At 44.7% G+C, this 17,189-nt stretch overlaps 1 protein-coding gene across 1 annotated transcript in view; it reads right to left on the bottom strand.

Moving 5' to 3' along the window:
- Positions 1-6,806, bottom strand: part of LOC140208055 (probable G-protein coupled receptor 139) — a 7,652-nt gene extending 846 nt beyond the window's left edge. Inside the window, exons 1-2 of the mRNA XM_072276582.1 lie at positions 6,740-6,806; positions 1-59 (exon numbers count right to left, since the gene is read on the bottom strand). The exon at positions 1-59 is cut by the window's left edge and continues 846 nt beyond it. Of these exons, the coding sequence (XP_072132683.1) occupies positions 1-59; positions 6,740-6,806 (126 nt within the window). The remainder of the gene's footprint in view (positions 60-6,739) is intronic.
- Positions 6,807-17,189: the final 10,383 nt, after the last annotated feature.

Raw genomic sequence — 17,189 nt, forward strand, 5'->3', positions numbered from 1 at the left:
GGTGCACGTGGAGAGGCCGCACTTCCCCCGGGAAAGGATTGCAATCGCCACTATATTCACTGGGCGGCAGAGAAGAGAAAACAGGAATGGAATCAGAAGTTTGCCTTATTCAAAGATTCAATGTAAATTTATTATCAAAGAATGTATAAATTATTCAACCTTGAGATTTATTTTCTCGCAGGCAGCCATAAAGCAAAAGCCTGAAAGAACGCTAAAGATAAAAACAAAAGACCCAAAAAATTTGAGTCCTCAGATCATAGCAACCCGGAGTAGGCCCAAAGTCTCGCTTAACTGTTATCATACCAGTGGGCACGGAGCACGGCTACCAGGGCAAACTTCACAGCCTCAGCCCTATGGAGAGAGGAGTGACCATGGCTAAGAACGAGCGAAATGAGATCTCGTCCCGGAACCCTATACTCAAACTTTTCACTCTAGATGGGTCGGCGTTTAAATTGACCATATGTACAGTGGAAGGATCCTGCGCCTTGGAGAGAGGAGTGAACATCGCGGAATGCGAGCAAAATCGGCTCTCGCTTCCGATCTGGGCAGCGTGTAAATGCTCAGAACATAGGATCGTATCTCGCACCAGGACCGGGCACCACTGCAGCAAAAGGCTCCGACGCCCATCCACTAGATCGGGGACCAGATTTCGTCGCTTAGCCGGAAGCCGTTCTCAAGCTCTTCATATCAGCTCGGTGGCCAGAAGGGTCCAAGCTTGCACAGGGCCACTTGTTCGAGCATCAAAACTCCATTTGCAATGATTCTGCAACAAACCATTTTGGCTCACCCCCCAATTCGCCTCGCCATCTCTGGCCTCTTCACTGTTTGCGGCAATAACTGAACACAGTTTGTCTCAGTGATGTTTTATTCGGATTTCTTAACTTTTAAACTACTGTACCGGTGAGCTGTCTCACCTATTCGGTAGCGCTGTCTTAACCGGATTTGAGCGATTATGTAGCCTTTCTTTATAATCCTGTAAATGCTCGCAAGAATAGAAATCTCAATCTGGTTTATGGCGGTACGGACATATCTGATAATAAATGTACTTTGAACTATGAACATTAGGATGTATAACAGGTGGATTGGAGGGACTAACGTTATAAAACTGAAACTCTGGACCTAGAAAACAAAGTTCTGCAAGTTATCGCCGCTCAAATCTGATCTTTTGGAAGAGAAGTAGTTCGTCGGAACTGGGTTGGAGTTATAGGCACTTGATGCTGCAGGGTGAGTGGAGAACGGGACGCCTCTCTCCGAGTGGAAGCTCGGTAGTCATGTCACAGGGGTAGGCTCCAGGAAATGTTGCTGGTGAATGGATGAGTGAAATGGACAAATAGGCGGGAGGAGAGAGAGCGCAGCGACCGCGCGCATGCGCAGCCCTCCGGTGAAAAAATCATATCGTATCTGTTAAATAGGGGCCGTGGACAATTCTGATTTGATGCAGAATGGACGTGAAAGCACAGAGGAACATCTGGAGAAATTTCTGAAACGCTCGTTCGCTGCTGTCGTTGCTGCGTGGTCCGGAATCTTTCGGAGGATAGGCCTCAAAATCCCCGGCTTTGCCTACTGTTGGCGACCGAGGTTGGGATCGAATCGTTCGGACAGAGATGGCGCTCTGTGCTCGGTGTCGGAGAGCTGATCAGAGCTCGAAGTTTTCAGATGACTTAGAGTCGGATTGTGGTCGGCATGGCAGGGAGATTTCTTGCTTCTCCCGTCTGCGTGAGATGTGGGACATTTGAGAGACTTTGAACTTTTACTGTGCTCATGGACTTCTTCATCCAGTTACAGTATTGTTGCATTGTTGTAACTATATGTTATAATTATGTGTTTTTGTAAGTTTTTGCAGTCTTGGTCTGTCCTATATTTTGTGATGTCACACCGGACGAAATATTGTATAATTTCTTAAAGCATGCAATAAATGACGACTAAATGGCAATAAATGAGGACTAGGTGGCTTCATAATCTAAATAGATAGATATAGGATTTAGAAAGTGCAGAGCAGAAGACTTTCCCAGGGCTGTCCTTCACTCTCAGATGAAAAGGACAATGGGTATAACTGTAGAAAACAGGCTGAGTGAACAACAGAGATGGACAGCTGAAACAGAAAGAAATATCAAGTAATCTAACGTTGTCTCCTTCCCAATTCTGAAAAGGGGCCTTCAACCTGAAACGCTCGCTCCTTCCCCATTTTCCCCACGATGCGAACACACGCTGGTCATTTTCCAGAATGTTGCCGGTTGTTCCAACGTCAACGGGCTTGATAACATTAACCTGTCTACAAGTCCGCTTCGAAATTGATCATCTCGGGTTATCGCCAAGGAGCATTGAATGGTGAAAATTACGGACTGCAGACCGCCGCCTGCTGTCTGTTTCTGGACCATGGCAATTCGGCCACTTTCTCTGACCCCCCCCCCCCCCCTCAGTCCCTTCCGGGCTCGACTGGTCGCTCCCATAAAGCAATAAGCCCAGAAGACATGGGAGCAGCATTAGCCTATTCGACACATCGAGTCTGCTCCGCCGGACAAAACGAAAAAGAAAGATGTTAGAAGCCAGAAAAACAAGCAGAAACCGCTTGGATTTTTCAGAAGGGCGGGCATCATGACTCAGGAGGCAAACAGCATTAAAGTTTCAGGAAAATAATCTTCCCTCAGATCAATAACAGTCCATCAGATCATGAACCTTCCCTTAGATTAATAACAACAGTCCATCAGTATAACCTTCCCTCAGATCAATTAGCAACAGTCCATCAGTATAACCTTCCCTCAGATCAATTAGCAACAGTCCATCAGTATAACCTTCCCTCAGATCAATTAGCAACAGTCCATCACTATAACCTTCCCTCAGATCAATTAGCAACAGTCCATCAGTATAACCTTCCCTCAGATCAATTAGCAACAGTCCATCAGTATAACCTTCCCTCAGATCAATTAGCAACAGTCCATCAGTATAACCTTCCCTCAGATCAATTAGCAGCAGTCCATACTGAGGAGGAGAAGATGGCGGCGCGACGGCAGCGCGCGTGGCCACTTCGGTGGTGATGTCTGTCATCTGTCCAGTAGGAGACCGTGCGCAATTCTGATTTGATGTGGACAGACGTGAGAGTACGGAGGAACACCTGGAAGATTTCTGAAATGCCCGCTTCGCTGCCGCTGCTACTGTGTGTTAATCGGATTTTCCGGAGCAGAAGACCCCGAAATCTTCTGATTTGCGCGTTTCAGCGGTCGGGGCGAGGTTGAAGGCGCTCGGCAGAGGATGGCGCTCGGGAAGCTGTATCAGAGAGGCTGTTCCGAAGCTCGAAGTTTTCGGATTGATGGACTCCGTGTCGGCTGTGGTCGGCTGCTTCCAAGGCATCGGCAAGTTGACGGTGCCTGGAGGTTTATAGTAGGGAGTTTCTTCCTTTTGCCGCCTGCTATCGGGGACTCGGGAGTCGATCGACTCTGGGACTTCTGAGAATTTATTTACCGTGCCCATGGTTTGTTCTTCATCAAATTATGGTATTGCTTTGCACTGCTGTAACTACTTGTTATAATTATGTGTTCTGCCAGCATTAGTCTTTGGTCTGTCCTGTTTTCTGTGATATCACTCCGGAGAAACATTGTATTATTTCTTACTGCTTGTATGCATTTCTAACTGACAATAAAAGAGGACTGTGTGTTCTCATAATCTAATCTAATAACAACAATCCATGAGTATAACCTTCCCTCAGATCAATAACAACAGTCCATCAGTATAACCTTCCACCAGATCAATAACAGCAGTCCAGCGGTATAATCTTCCCTCAGATCAATAACAACAATCCATCAGTATAACCTTCCCTCAGATCAATAACTACAGTCCATCAGTATAACCTTCCCTCAGAACAATAACAACAGTCTATCAGTATAACCTTCCCTCAGAACAATAACAACAGCCCATCAGTATAACCTTCCCTCAGATCAATAACTACAGTCCATCAGTATAACCTTCCCTCAGATCACTAACTACAGTCCATCAGTATAACGTTCCCTCAGATGAATAACAACAGTCCATCAGTATAACCTTCCCTCAGATCACTAACTACAGTCCATCAGTATAACGTTCCCTCAGATGAATAACAACAGTCCATCAGTATAACCTTCGCTCAAATCAATTAACAACAGTCCTTCAGTATAACGTTCCCTGACATCAATAACAACAGTCCATCAGTATAACGTTCCCTCAGATCAATAACAACAGTCCATCAGTATAACGTTCCCTGACATCAATGACATCAGCCCATCAGTTAAGTAGAGGAGAGGTGCTGGTTTTCTATTGTATTTTTTCTCTCTGTGCTAGCTCGAGCCTCCAGTTTAATGGATAAAATCGAGAGTCCTGCTAGTGCAGAACGCAATAAAGTGCGTGTAGTGAAGGGAGAATGAACTGCACCGTGTGTGCGAAGGAAAATAAACTCCCTCTGTCACGTGACGTCTTTCACGCGTTGATAAAATTGTATGAAAATGAGTTAAGGTAGTTATCATGCACTGCAACAGGTAAAGTCATTGTGGGTCAAACCAACATGCTTTGTCTATCATTGGGTAACCCCTGACTATTCCTGACAGCCTCTGTAAAGTGTTGTAAAGCGAAAAGCACGATCTGCTCTGTCAGTCCCATTCCACAAGACCTTCGAAAGATACCGGAGTGACACACACAACAATCCGGAAGAACACGGCAGCTGAGGCGGCATCTCTGGAACAAGTAAAGAGTCACCGTTTCGGGCCCAGAACCCAACATCAGATTGAAGAAATGAATTTGTGTCTGCTCGCATCTCTACAACTTGGGGAGTTCTAATTCTAGGTTATTTTATATCAAGATGCATTTTCCAGCAAGTTATTTACACAATTTTCTCTGAGTAGCGCAGACAGACACTATCTTTCAACATCCTTGCTGTCGCCTGACGGTGAGATCGGGACGATCTTGTGTTGAAGTACTTGCCTCTTGTTCTACACACAGGAAAAACACACCGATGTTCACGTTAACCAAATCGTCAGCTCTCAGTCTTTAACTCCCGTTTAAACGTGTCCTGTGCAGACGTTAAGACTCGCTGACATCCAGAGACGGACATTTGCCGTGGTGAGTGCAATATCGATCAAACTCGAGACCCAATGCCAGAACAGCAAAAAGAAACAAAGGAAAGGTGGACAATTTCACCGCATACCTAGTTATATATCTTCATCGCGTAATTTAATATATCTTATTGAAACATGCTTTATTAATCTGTATTTCCTCTGATTGAGAAGTAATACGGTTTGGCATAGTGATAAAATACAAAAACTTACCAATTGTGTCACCTCGTGGAAATGAAAGCCGTCAGTGTTTTAACTAAACAATAGCAGAGTAACAAAATAGTGAAATAAATGTCTATCTTCGAAGGCGGAAAATCTGGTTTTAAATTAAAACAGTATATGCACTCAATAAGTCAGACAGCATTGGAGAGCGGGACACAGAGCTGCTGCTTCAGGTCTGAGAATCTTCATCAGACGTAGCCGGAACATTAAATGCATTGCCCTTTCCATCGATACTTCCCGGCCTGTTGACATTTTCCAGCATTTTCTTTTTCATTCTAAGACAATGAGGTTTATGGAAATCCCAGAAGTTGTCAGAAATCTAGCTTTCCTCCGCGCTTCTATGACCAGAACCAGCACGTTTTTCTGAGTGCTGTTCAAGTGTATCTGTCCGTGAGAATGATACCTACACCGAGTTCTGGTATTTATCAACACAATCGCCATTGTCAACAGAATAACCCGTGTATAATCCTCAGGCGGATGCTATCACCTGTAATTATGCGGGTCTGTCCAGATATCGACAAACATTTCAAAACTATCCGTAACATGCCAGATACTATTTACTTACAAAACCGTCATAAATGAAAGGAAAACTCTCATGGTAACAGAATTTAGCGAGAGAAAACGGGAGTATAAAAGTACTTTAACAATTAGCAAATTTCCGAAAGAAGCAATTACGTTATTATATAAGGGATTATGTGCACATTTGCAATACGCAAGTGCCTTTCTGACAAAACTTAAATTTGTTGAATGCTAATGTGCTTTAACATTCCTGCTTCCTCTTTCTAAATTGACAATATTAACGACATCGAACGCATCAGCAAACAAGAAAACAATCAAACAATAAATGCGAAGTCACACATGACAAGCATTTTGTTTTCATTTGCGATCATGTGACAATAGCAACGTGTTAGTTGTACCGAAATGATCTGTGCGTTCAGCAAACGTTAGAAGCTGCGATTAACCCGCGACAAATCAACCAATAAATTCTGCAAGATCGATTTATAATGATGAATTCCCGATACTATTTTCAGTGCCTAGTAAAGTGCGGATACCCCAAAGTTATCGTCACAATAAATGAGGGCTACAACAAGGGAGTTTTAACAATTTAACTGAGAATTCTTATTGTGAATCACGTGCTCATTGATACGGATTTCCGCCAACGGGAACAAGCGCAGATCTGATATTTTAGAGATTATAAACCTTGCATTGATCTTTTAACTGCCCTGTTGTTTAATATCACACAGCACGCTATTTCACCCAACAACGATCATACAACCTGCACACGTTTCTTTTTTCTTCCTTTTCATGCCGTCTGCAGGCAATTTCATTAAAACTGTTTCTCCTTTCATCAAGTCGCAGATCATTATCGTCAATGATAGTGCTGAGCTCAGCGTTCATGACTTGTGCTAAATTATAGCACAGCACTCAACGTCACTTACCAGGAATACCGATAGCCACAATGACCAGATAGTATGTATTCCTGATGCGGGAAAATGTTTCCAGCATTTTCTGAGTTTGTTGATCAGAGAATTTCAGCAGCCGACAGTCGTTCCGAATGCAAATCAGTGGAAGAAATCTTCCTCAACCCTGAATTTATACACCTGCCAATCTCCACGGCAAACCAAACTTCGGATCGTTCATGAAAATAAATAACAGTTTTAAGAAGATGGAATATAGTGACTGTGTCAGCGGGTGAAATATCAGCTCTCATATAAATAGTTTGTAATATTTAATTGGAAATCTCCAGAGTACCGATAAAACAGATTAAACTCTTTGGTGTCGAAATGAAACTTTCTCTGTTCGGTGAAGTAACTGTCCAAAGGGAGGTTGGCATGCCCATGCTTTTCCCTGTGAAATGTTTACCTCCTTGCTACCGGCCTCTCGGGGCACAGAGGGTAGTGGATTTTCTCTTTACTTGAGGCAGAGATGGTAAAATGAAGTGAGGTCTTGTACTGCAGATTGGAGTTCATTCCCCGGCATAAAACTCGACAGCTCCCCGATATCGGAAAAGGATAAAGCCCGATCATCTCACATTCGAACTGATCTCCTGTTATAAATGACATCTTCCCTGGTGTAAAAGTGGGCTGGTAAATGAAAACTCTTCTCAAACAACGCAGGGTTTAAATACAGCTGACACTGTATTGCTGTTCCACGACAAACTCGTGGGGCTGAGAATGACATGAGGCCGCCCAACTAACTCAGCGCTAAACACAGATCTTGTCTGCAAACTAACAACATGACTCACATATTCACTGTTTCGCATATTTTTTGAATAAAAATCACTTGGACTAGATGGACGTGTGAACATTTGGAACAAAGAACATCAAACACGACAACTCAGTACACGCTCCTCGGCCCCCGATCTTTCAGTCTACTCTAAGATCAATCTAACCCTCCTTTCCAACATAACGGTGCAGTTTTCTATCATCCATGTACCTGTCGTAGAGTCTCTGTGATGTATCAGCCTCTACCACCACTCCTGGCAGGATTTTCCACGCACTCGCCATTCTCTCTGTAATAAATCTCATCTCTGACTTCCCCGCAATAACCTCATCCAATCCCCTTAAATGATGGACATTCATATTGGTCATTTCCCTCCTGGGTAAACGTCTCTGGCTATATGCTCCTTACATGTCTTTTGTCAAATTGTACATCTCTAAAACGTCACATCTCATCCTCCTTCGCTCCAAAGAGAGAAGCCATAGCTCGCTCAACCTTTCCTTACACGACCTGCTCTGTAATTAAAGCATCCCGGTAAATCTCCTCCGCGTCCTGCCTGGATGTAATATTCTCAGTGTGGCCCAGCTACGATGTTACCTCGCCGCTCTTGAACTCAATCTTCAATAAACTGAAACAAATTAAAGTAATTGGAATTAATATAACACCCTGAAAACAAAACTCACCAGTGAATACTCTGTGAGAGCTATTGTTGGAGTATCCCAGTTACAGAGCTTTCATCTTCTCACTCAGAGTCCGTGTCGGTGTAATTACCCAAAACCAAGCGGGAGCTGTCATTGGAATTGAACCGGCCGCATGATTTAATTTGCGCTGATAAGTACGTTTGAAAATGTTGGACAGAATGAGCTGGAGTTACACGCACAAAATTCAGGTGGAACTCAGCGGGTCAGGCAGCATCTATGGAGAGGAACAAGGAGGCGACCTTTCGGGCCGAGACCCTTCATCAGGAATGCCTTCAGATCCCACCATTGCTTTCTGACCTGCTGAGCTCCTCCAGCATTTTGTGTGTGTTACTTCGGATTTCCAGCATGTGCAGAACCGTGTGGGTTGATGGTGTAGCGAGCAAGTTCAGCAGGGTGGAGATAACTGAGGGGAGATTTGATGGAAATTAATAGGATAGCAATGAAAACATCATTCCCAGTTTAGGATAGTTAAAGGTCAGATATTTAATCAAAACACGGTTGAAGGTTAGATAGTTAGTCAAAGTAAACTTTTTCTTTTAATTCCGAAAACTCTTTGTCTATCAACACAACAGAATCCATTCGAGTGCTGATGCAGGGTTTCGAACAAAACCTCGACAGTTCCTTTCCCCCTACCGACGCTGCTCGACACGCAGAGTTCATACAGCAGGTTGTTTCTTGCTCTGAATTAGAACATAGAACATACAATATGGAGCAATACAGAACTATACAGACCCTCCGGCCCACGACGTTGTGCTGAACATGTAGCCTGATCCAAAATCAATGTAACCCCCCACTCCACAACAACCCACCATTTCAAACATCGAGGGTTCCAATACCAATACCTGTGGATCAACACAGATCACAAGCAGCCGATTATAATCCCTCTGTCTCCTGTTGCCGTAGTAACAGGGGATCCACTTTGCCAATTGCTGTGAATCCCAGCAGCTAGCTATTTGGGCCAGTCTCCTTTTAGCGTCGAGAAAGTTCGAGAACTAGAAGAGAGGCAGAGAGAAGGAAATAGGGGAGAGATAATAAGGGAAGGAGAGGTAGGGCGAGACGGGGGACTGGAGGGAAACAGAGAAAGGAAGGAGAGGTAGATGGAGGGAGGTTTGTGAAGTTACAACCTGCGGAAAACACTCAGCAGGTCGGTCAGCATCTGTGAAGGGAGAAAAACAGACAATGTCTCAGCTTGAAACGTACATTTACTAATAAATTTCAGATAAAACTATAAACAAGAAAGTTTTAGGTTGCCAAATAGAGGAGCAATGGTTGGGACAAAGGCAACTTATCTGATAGATTGCGTCAGGGCCATGTCACATTGGGATGGGACATTTTATTCTCTGTGCCTATCCCCATGGGGGGAGGGGCAGCCTATGTAGTACCAGGAAGATGGGCAGGTGTGTGCTGAGCTGTACCGGGAGTGGGATGGGGGATCCGGCGATGCCAGGGATATCACTGTTTTGCTGGCAGGTTGGGTTGCAAATTCAGTGCACTTGCAATCATTGCGCTGGCACGGAGTTGGTACTGGGTGATCTGTGGAGGCTGGCACCGGCACGGGCATGCCCTGTTGTGGGGTAGGCTCAGGGAGGGGCCTGCGGAACGGATTCGAGGATGGGGCGAGGCACCATCAGGAGGGGTAGGGAGAGGGTGAGCTTCACGGACTGTTGTTGCGGGCTGTGCTGAACGTGGGGCCTCGCGTAGAGACAATGTCCAGCGGGCTGCTCCTGGCAACCACTGGGAGCCCCTAGGCACATGTCGGCCAACTTTTCAAACCGAGCCTGGCACAGCTCCCAGCTGAATTGCGGGCACAGCGCTGGTCTCTGAGCACACTCGCACACCGTACACAGAATCCGTGCCCCTCCAGCCCAGCGAGGACGACAGCATCTTTGAACGGTCCCGGGGAAAGTCTGAACGCAGCTAATGTTAGTGGGGAGTAGCAGTAAACAGTGATAACATCATACACTTTATTAAGCCTAGGGAAAAGGCACCAGGTAAACGACTATCAGTGGCACACATTGGTGATCCTAAAGAGAAGGTCGCAGAGTGCGGCAAGGTAAAACCAGACAGTGGTTAGAGTTAGTGGGATCTGACCCAGCAGAACAGAACCGCCTGCAGAGACGTTCATTGAACAGTCCAACACAGGAACAGGCCTTGCTGTCTGTAATGTTTGCAGAAACCAATTAATAATCAAAGGGGCAACCAAACAAACCCCTTATGCCGTCACAATGTCCAGATCCTTTAGGTTTCGACCCGAAACAGCGACTCTACTCTTTACCAGGTGCTACCTGGCCTGCTGAGTTCCTCCAGCTTGTTCTGTGTGTAGCTCGGATTACCGGCATCTGCAGATTTTCTCTTGTCCATATCCGACTATTTCCTCACAGCCACCTGCTTATCTAAACGTCATTTAAACATCTCTAACACGTCAGCCCCTACTGCCACGACAGGCAGCGCATTAAAGGCAGCCACTATTCTCTGTGTAAAACCTTGCCCCTCACATCCCTTCCCACTTACCCCCTCACATTAAATGCATGTTCTCTGGTATTAGACATTTCAAACCTGGCATGAAATAGTACTGTCTGTCCACTCCGTCCAAACTCTCGTTATAGCACGTGTACTCTTCTCCAGGCAGCAACCTGGTAAATCATTTGTGCACCGTTTCCAAAGCCGCGACTTTATCCTGACAATGGGATGATCAGAATTGTATACCATACTCCACATGCGGGCTAACTAATGTTTTATAAAGTTGCAACTTGATTTCCTGACTTTTGAACTCAATCCCTTGGCCAATAAAGTCAACATGCCATATGCCTTCTTAAACTCCGTATAAATCTCTGTCGCTAGTTCGAGGGAGCTGTGAAGTTGGACCCCGAGACCCCAATGTTCATCACACTGTTAAGGGGCTGCGCTTACCAGTATACTCCCCTTTTATAGTTGACCTGTGAGGTGCAACGCTTCACATTTGGCCGTGTTAAACTCCATCTGCCAATTTTCTTCAACAGATCTATTTCCCAATGTATCCTTTGCCAATCACCTATACTATCCACAACACCACCAATCTTCGTAACATCTACAAATTTATTTGCAGCCCCCACCCCCTCTACATTTCCATTCCGGTCATTTTTAAACCTCGCAAACAAAAGAGGTCTCAGCGCAAATCCCTGGAGAACACCAGTAATCACAGACTTCCAGCTCCAATGTCCTTTTGACCACGACGCCCTGTCTTCTGTGGGCAAGTCAGTTCTGAACCCAAGAGGCCAATTCACCACTGATCCCATGCAGCTTAATACTTTGGAGGAGCCTCCCATGAGGGATCTTGTCAACGCCTGACTAAAATCGAAGTAGACGACATCCACACATCCACTTCCAGTGAGGCCTGCACATGTAGGCTCCTCCCAGCTTCCACCCAGCTAACTGGAGTCACCTGCCACTCGTTTCCAACTCACTACCTGCAGGCTGTTTAAACTCAGCTCTCATGCACAGTCCATGTTCACGTATCCGATCCAGCTGACCTCAAAACCTCGCTCCGAGCCATCAGTTACCTTGTTGCCTCGTCGTGTTTAGTGTCAGTTCTGTCTTGCTCAGTGGCCCCTTGTGGCTTGTTATTTTGCAGTTTATTACTAAAATAACCGTTCCCCGTTGGATCGTATCCGCTGCTCTGCGTTTGAGTCAAGCGTTCTCGACATTTCCTGACAGGATCGGCAAACCATCGACTGACCCAGCAGAGAATGCTCACCTAAAGGGAGTTTTCTGCCGAGATGGATGCCCGATCCGGAAGCAACAGGAAACCACTGACTGTCTGATCACCTCTCTCCTGCAACCCCGGGGCAGCCAACCTCCCCTCTCTGAGCCCCGGATTCCGCTGCCCGACGCCTCGAAGGATCCCAAACCCAAAGCCGCAACTTCCTTTCCCTGTGCGTCTTATACTTCGAGCTCCAGCCATCTCTGCAGTTGACGGCTCGAGTCAGGATTGCCTTCGTCACCTCTCTCTTCAGTGGAAGAGCACTGACCTGGGCGGCGGCCAACTGGGAAAATAGAAATACCCTTTGCAATGTATACGACTAAACACCACTGGAATAGCCCGGAAGTTCCTCGCAATTGAAAAACCAGTGTGCTTGGCTATGCCCGTAGATCAGTTTCTACCAGCTTGAGCTGAAAAATGAAATAATAATAATAATTATAAGAGTAAATGTCTGAGTAACGAGATGGGTAGATAGATAAAGAGATAGATAAATATATGTATGTAATTGTAGATGCTTTCAAATCGTGTCAGTAGGTTATGGAATCAATTCTGCGTCGAGCTGCGTGCAGTTACCCACAGTAGCTCAGGAGCCTGCAGTGTGAAGGGTAATAACTGAATCTCTTAATCATCCTTCATCCCAGACGCAGATAGTATATTCCAGGTACCCACCATTCTCTTGTCCCGAATATCTTCTATAAACTCCCCTCCCCCTCGCCTTATCTTCATACGTCTCATATTATACCATTCCATCAGAAGTCGATTCCCGCTGTCGGCCCTGTCTGTCCCGTTCAAACTTTTACAAAGTTCTATCATACCTCTCCTCTGTCCGCGACGCTCCGGAGAAAGCGACTCCAGTTTGTTAAAACACTCTTCACACCAGAAGCCCGTTAATCCAAGTGCAAAGTTCAATGTTCAAAGGAAACTTATTATCAAAGTACAATATGTCACAGTGTACGAGACAAAGATTTCTTTTCTTGTGGGCCTAATCAATATATCCAACAATCACAATGGATTCACTGAAACACCGCACCAACTGGTGTATAATCAGTGTGAAAAAGATAACAAACTGCGGAGATACAAAATAAACGATAGAATAGCAATAATAAGAGGAAATTTAAAAGAAAACTTCGCAAAATGAACAGAGTATAAATTGTCCTGACTGTAACATCTACAGCTGGTATAATTCCAAAGTCAGTACTAAAGCGTTATACAATTAGGGCGACACAGCAATATCTGTGTAACTGTTCAGAAAGCCACAAACCTAAATATAACGAGAATAACAGTTGAGAAAAGAACGTGCTCCGTTTTTACCAGCTTCAGCTCAGAAAAATAAGTGCAATAATGATAATGACGATTTGAGCAGACTAGACCTCTTCAAGAGATCCCGACCGGCCGGCTCAGAGTTGGAGACATCTTCCCATAAATAGAAGAGTTCGTCGTGGTAATACAGGACCCGGTAGTTAACACGAAAATGATCAAAAATACATAATTGAAGACCAAAAAATTCAAGACGATAAATACAGAAAATGCCAAGAGAAATCGAAAACAATCCAACACCTTACAGAATCCTGCAGCAGTTTATCTCAACCTGATTACTTACACAGGCACAGTAAAGTGGTAAACATCATTCACCAAACTATTGCTATAAAATACAAACTCATTAATAAACCGTACTTTTATATAAGTACTTTTATATATATCCTTCCTGTAGTGGGGCGAACAGAATGTAATGCAATGCTCCAGGTGCGGCTCAACTGGAGTTCTATAAAACTGCAGCACTATTTCCTGATCATTGATATCAGTGTCTGGCTGAATAAAGACAATCAAGTCCTCAGCATCTGTTGTTGTTTTTTTGTAAACCAGCTCATATTCTTGTCTGGTCTCTTCCCAGGAGCTATGAACCTGGTCCCCATATCGGTGTGCACATCAACACGGTCATTACCAATCTACCCGCATTTCACATCCGACCTCCCAAATTGCTTTACCTCCTACTTGCCCTGGTCAAACTCCATTTGCCATTTCATCGTCATGATCTGCAACTTCACCTGCATCTGCTGTGCTCTCTACAGTATCCACAAGAGACTTCATGACCATCCTAATGGGAGTCGCTGCAGAGATTTAAGGTGTGCAAATAGCAATCGACCGAAAAAACACACACTAGATTTGGGAAATGTTCCAGAGGACTGGAAACGATAGAAGAAAGGAGGATGTCTAGCACTCTCTGTTAGGAAGGCAGTGAACCCATTATTAGTGACATGATCCCAGGTTGTGTGCAAGTGCATGAAGCTATCAGGCAGAATGGAGATGAAGGAAAATAGGAATACTGTAAGGAAATCTGCTGACCTTTGAGGATTAAACATACAACTTAATAACTGAAAGCCAATCCATGTCATATATATTTGGATTGTGTGGAAAGGACTAGATGGGGGGTGGGGTGTGGAGAGGACGCTTCTTATGGTGGGGGTATCCGGAACTAGAGGGCACAGCCTCAAAACTGAGGGGCGACCCTTTAGAACGGAGTTAAAGAGAAATGGTTTTAGCCAGAGAGTCGGGAATCTGTGTAATGTTCTGCCACAGGCTGCGGTGGAGGGCAAGTCCTTGGATATATTTCAGGCGAATGGTGATCGGTCATGACATAAAAGGATATGGCGAGAAGGCAGGTGAATGGGGTTGAGTGGGGTCCGGGATCAGCCATGATGGAATGGCGGAGCAGACTCGATGGCCTGAATGGACTAACGCTGTTCTTATGTCTTATGGTCTTCTGGATTCGAGAAAATGGTCATGAAGACGCTGCATAAAAGTGTTTTGTGCATGATTAAGCAGGTGCATTAGAGGAGAATAGTCAACAACCATCACAGAGAGTTGAATACTTTGACTTAGCGACCATAACCTATTCGGGTGCAATGCAAGACCCAACTCCAGCTTGAAAAACAACGTCTCATCTTCCCTTTTTAGCATATAACAGACTTCTGTGGTGGGACAACTGTCCGCGACAGAAAAAAACACTTTTGCCAAACATCCAACTGTGAAACGGTCTCTGCGTTTATCCTTCTACCGCTGTATTCTGGCCCATTGTGCAGCCTTGCCATTTGCAATAGATAACCAAAGGGGGAAAATGAAGAATCGATGATTTGTTAAAATTTGCACAATATGTATTTCCTTGTACATTGATTGTCCGTATAGATGCACAGTTTTTTAAAAAAATTCCATCTTATTTCGTTGTTCCTGCAATTGTCTGCAAGGAAATTAATCTCAAGTTATCCATGGCGACACATATATTACTTTAATAATACATCTACTCTGACTTTGACTTACCCTATTATTTTTATCCTTTGTTCCATCCACGTTTCGTCAATCGCCGCTGCTGTTGAAAACTAACCTGTCTTCACTCTTTATCAATGCTTCATCGTCACAGGGACCTGGATAAAAATTCCTACGGCTTCTGTTTCCTTGTGTGCTGCTAAAACCCGGAGAACTTTCCGCATTTCCGGTTGTACTCCCCATTCCAAATGCCGTGTTGTGCTGTTTAGGTTCTAACTCTATTGAAGATGAATTGTGACAGTTACCAGCAGCCCGCAAGGTTTGAAAATCCCCGATTAATGAATAACTCATTATTTCATAAAACTGTCATTTTTGTAGTCTCCCAGAAGAACAGGAAAGCTGGAACACGAAACATCGCCGGTACGACCCCTCCACGATCATCAGCTGCCTTACTTAGGTTCTTGGGTCTAAACGTCGACAATGCATAGAAATGGTTTGCTTTCGCCCAAAAGAGCAATAAACATTTCTCACCGAAACCCATTAGATACCTCCTTTGTTGGTTTAGCTAATGGGGAAGGAAGAAGAATCAGTTTTCCTGTAATGAACTGGGAATTTTCATAAATGTACCGCTCGGAATAAATAGCGGCAACAATAGTGACAGAAGCGAAGGCTGCGAGACGTTCACAAAGTACAGGAAAACAATCGGGATGTGCGGGGTGGGGAATGGAGAATAAATATCTCTCTCCACATCGATTATTATACACAACACACATTGACCTTGTCCGATAGAGGTTATTTTCACTCATGTAAAGAAAGAGCAGTACAGAAGTGTACCTGATCTCCGGATTGAATAAATAAAGTCCGAGATAGATACATAGGACCGTGATGGACAGAAATGGGCCCTTCGGCACAACACGACCTCCCCTGCCCAAGTCAGCTGAAAATGACATGTTCACTCTGAGTGAGTTCTCAGAAAGCCGGACGAAATAAACCCGTCACGGAGTCTTGGAACGAAACAGAATTCGATGCAACTCACATTAAACGGGCAAATTCTGTTCTTTTTTGCCCCTGTCCATGTTCCCATTAACTGCCCGAGATTCCATCACGCATGCGCGCAGTTGGTGCCATTTACAACGGCAAATCAAACTAATAGTCTGAGGAGACAGCAGGCCGGCAGAAACACGTAAAAACAAAACTGTTCGGACTTAAACCTCCGCATTTTCCACACCCTTCAAAATCCGAGACAGACTATTGCAAAATATCGCCAATTCCGCAATCAATTAGCATTTTAATTGATGACAAGGTCCGAATCTCCTTAATTTAATTTTTCTTTGTTTGAAACTTTCTTTAATTTATGAGGGGGATCAGCGATTTAATATCTGCAAAAGTTTTCAACAATGAAGCGAAATATTTAATTTCTGCAAAAAGAAATGCGACCTTTCTCGTTAATTAAATTGTTTGAAAGATCATCGACAGGGCGTGGGCCGCGTGCGGCTGACATTGCTGCCGTCTGTGACGTCACAGGCGCCCAGCCTGACTCAGACCAGCGGCCATAAGGAACCGCAGGTCGCAACACATGGCGGTCAAGCTAAGTTCAGTGAGGGCATCCACGTCTTCGGTGTTGTATTCGCTTCCGGAAAGAGTGAGGCCTCAGCAAGTGTGGGCGGTGGGCATATGGTGTAGATTCGCATGCATTAACCACAACAAGAAAAGGTTAAGGAAGATGCGTGAGTAGCATACCAGTATTGGTTTGAGAAAACAACTCTTTAGTTATTTTGGGGTGTTCCCTGGGTGTGTGCATATCCAGCAACAGCTTATTGATCACTAACGTGCCAGCAGCCGGTATGAGCGGGGATCTCACAATACACAGCACCAACAGGCTGTCTTGACAGTCACAGTCAGCAGGGCTGGGTAGATGAGCGGAATGAGAGTTGACCATCAGCTGAACAGCCATTACCAAAGGCATCC

This window comes from Mobula birostris, chromosome 13 (genome assembly GCF_030028105.1).
Source record: "Mobula birostris isolate sMobBir1 chromosome 13, sMobBir1.hap1, whole genome shotgun sequence".
NCBI lineage: Eukaryota > Metazoa > Chordata > Chondrichthyes > Myliobatiformes > Myliobatidae > Mobula > Mobula birostris.